This window comes from Apium graveolens, chromosome 10 (assembly GCF_009905375.1).
Source record: "Apium graveolens cultivar Ventura chromosome 10, ASM990537v1, whole genome shotgun sequence".
Lineage (NCBI taxonomy): Eukaryota > Viridiplantae > Streptophyta > Magnoliopsida > Apiales > Apiaceae > Apium > Apium graveolens.
This window is the reverse complement of record NC_133656.1, coordinates 221,567,591-221,570,137: the sequence shown is the minus strand read 5'-3', so window position 1 is coordinate 221,570,137 and position 2,547 is coordinate 221,567,591. Positions and strand designations below refer to the sequence as shown.

At 38.2% G+C, this 2,547-nt stretch overlaps 1 protein-coding gene across 1 annotated transcript; it reads left to right on the top strand.

Moving 5' to 3' along the window:
- The first annotated feature begins 256 nt into the window (after nt 1-256).
- On the top strand, nt 257-1,522 carry LOC141691873 (uncharacterized). Its single transcript, XM_074496624.1, has one exon. It carries the CDS (start codon nt 257-259, stop codon nt 1,520-1,522), a length of 1,266 nt encoding a protein of 421 aa, XP_074352725.1.
- Nucleotides 1,523-2,547: the final 1,025 nt, after the last annotated feature.

Below are 2,547 nucleotides of genomic sequence, written 5' to 3'. Positions count from 1 at the left end.
TTTCTTAACCATATATTTGTCTCAGTTCTTTGATGTCTGAAGTAATCCAGGGGAACTTCACTTTACTGAACTCAGGTAAGTTTCTGCTGAATTCATATCAATTTGGGGATTTGGTGTTTATATCGATTTGGAAAACTTGAAATTAGGGTTCATATCTATTTGGAGAATTTTAATAAGGGTCCATATCGAGTTTTATGGAATATATATGTTTGTGGAATTTGAGCAAAAGAATGGGTTTAAACTTGGTTGAGTAAAAATGGATAGATCTTGGTTGAAAGCAGATAGAAGAACACAAGAATTTAAACTTGGAGTGGTAGAATTGTTAAATTTTGCTTTTCTGAATGGGTTTAAAGAAAATAAAATTAGTTGTCCATGCTTAAGATGCGCTCATAGTAAATCTTGGAATGCTCAGACTGTTAAGGATCATCTTTATCAATATGGTATTGATCAAACCTATACGTGTTGGATATGGCATGGAGAGTCAAATTATGTACAGAGTCATGTAGTTTCTGAACAGGAAACTTCAGAATCATCCGTTGATCCTACAAACATGAGAATGAGGCAGGATATTGTCGATGATGAGGATATTTCATTAGATTCTTCTGATTTTATGAATCATGTTCAAGGTGAAAATAAACCACTTTATCCTGGATGCGAGAGTTTTACAAAAATGAGAGCTTTAGTCAAGTTGTATAATTTAAAAGCAAAACATGGTATTTCTGATAAATGCTTTTTCGATGTCCTTCTTTTGCTTGCATCAATGCTTTCGGAAGGCAACAGTATGCCTTCATCTTTTGGTGAAGCCAAGAAAACTTTATGTACTTTAGGCATGGATTATGAAAAAATACATGCGTGTCCGAATGATTGTCTCTTATACCGCGGTGAGAGGGACGAAGATGAGACGATTTGCCGAATATGTGGGGCATCTAGATGGAAGTTAAACAAGAAAGGAGAAGAATTGGAAGGGATCCCTGCTAAGGTTCTATGGTACTTTCCATTGATACCAAGATTGAGAAATTTGTTCAATACAGCTCAGATTGCAAAGGACATGACTTGGCATAAAACCGAGCGACAAAATGATGGTAAAATTAGACATCCGGCTGACTCAAAGACATGGAAGGATGTCGATCAAAGGTGGCCTGAGTTTGCTGCAGAGGCTAGGAACCTTCGGTTAGCTTTATCCTCCGATGGATTTAATCCTTTCCATGGACCAGGAAGTGATCACTCAACATGGCCTGTGTTGCTTTCAATTTACAACCTCCCACCTTGGCTTTGTATGAAGAGAAAGTACATTATGTTAAGTCTATTGATATCCGGACCAAATCAGCCTGGAAATGATATTGATGTATACCTTCAACCACTTATAGAAGATTTGCAGAAATTGTGGCACGGGAAACAAGTTTATGATGCATTTAAGAAAGAGTCTTTCATACTAAGAGGAATTTTATTGTGGACAATTAGTGATTATCCAGCCTTAGGAAACTTGTCCTTAGGAAACTTGTCGGGTAACATCATTAAATGATATAATGCTTGTGTAGTTTGTGTTGATAAAACAAAAGCTACCAGGTTGGCTACTTACAAAAAGACGGTGGTTATGAGACATCGTAGATGGCTGCCCAGAAATCATCCATATCGAAGGCAAAAATCAGCCTTTGATAACACCATGGAGAAGTTATCAGAACCTATTCCTTTAACTGGAGAGGAGGTGTTAGAAAGGGTACTACCACTAGCGGACCATGTTTATGGTAAGACACAAAACCAACCTCGGTGGAAAAAAGGGGAACCTCGACCAATTTGGAAAAAGATGTCTATATTTTTTCAGCTTGAGTACTGGAAGTTTTTGCCAGTTCGCCATACCCTCGATGTGATGCATATAGAAAAAAATATATGCGAGGCTTTAACCGGTACATTGCTAAATATTCCCGGGAAGACAAAAGATAGAGAATCTGTTCGTATTGATATGGCTGAAATGGGAATAAGAATGGAGCTGAGACCAAAAAATTCTGGAAAAAAAGAGAAGTTACCGATGGCATCTTGGAACTTATTGCATAAAGAAAAAAAGATTGTCTGCTCGTCCTTGATTGGCATGAAGTTACCTGATGGTTTTTGTTCGAACCTTAAGGGTATAGTATCAATGGACACTCTGCGACTTGTTGGAATGAAATCTCACGACTGTCATACAATGTTGCATCACTTGCTCCCCATCGCACTTCGGTCAGTACTTCAAAAACAGGTTAGGTGCACTATTATCAGGTTTTGCCTTTTTTTCAAGGCAATTTGTAGTAAAGTCATTGAGGTCGATAAATTAGAAAAAATGCAGTCTCAATTGGTGGAGACCTTATGCCAGCTAGAAAAGCACTTCCCCCCTTCCTTGTTTGATGTAATGATCCATCTCTCAGTTCATCTTGTAAGAGAAGTTGAGCTTTGTGGTCCTATCTTCCTACGTTGGATGTATCCTTTCGAGAGATATATGAAGACGTTCAAGGGATATGTTCGAAACAGGGCTCATCCGGAAGGTTGCATCGCTGAGGCCTATATTGCAGAAGA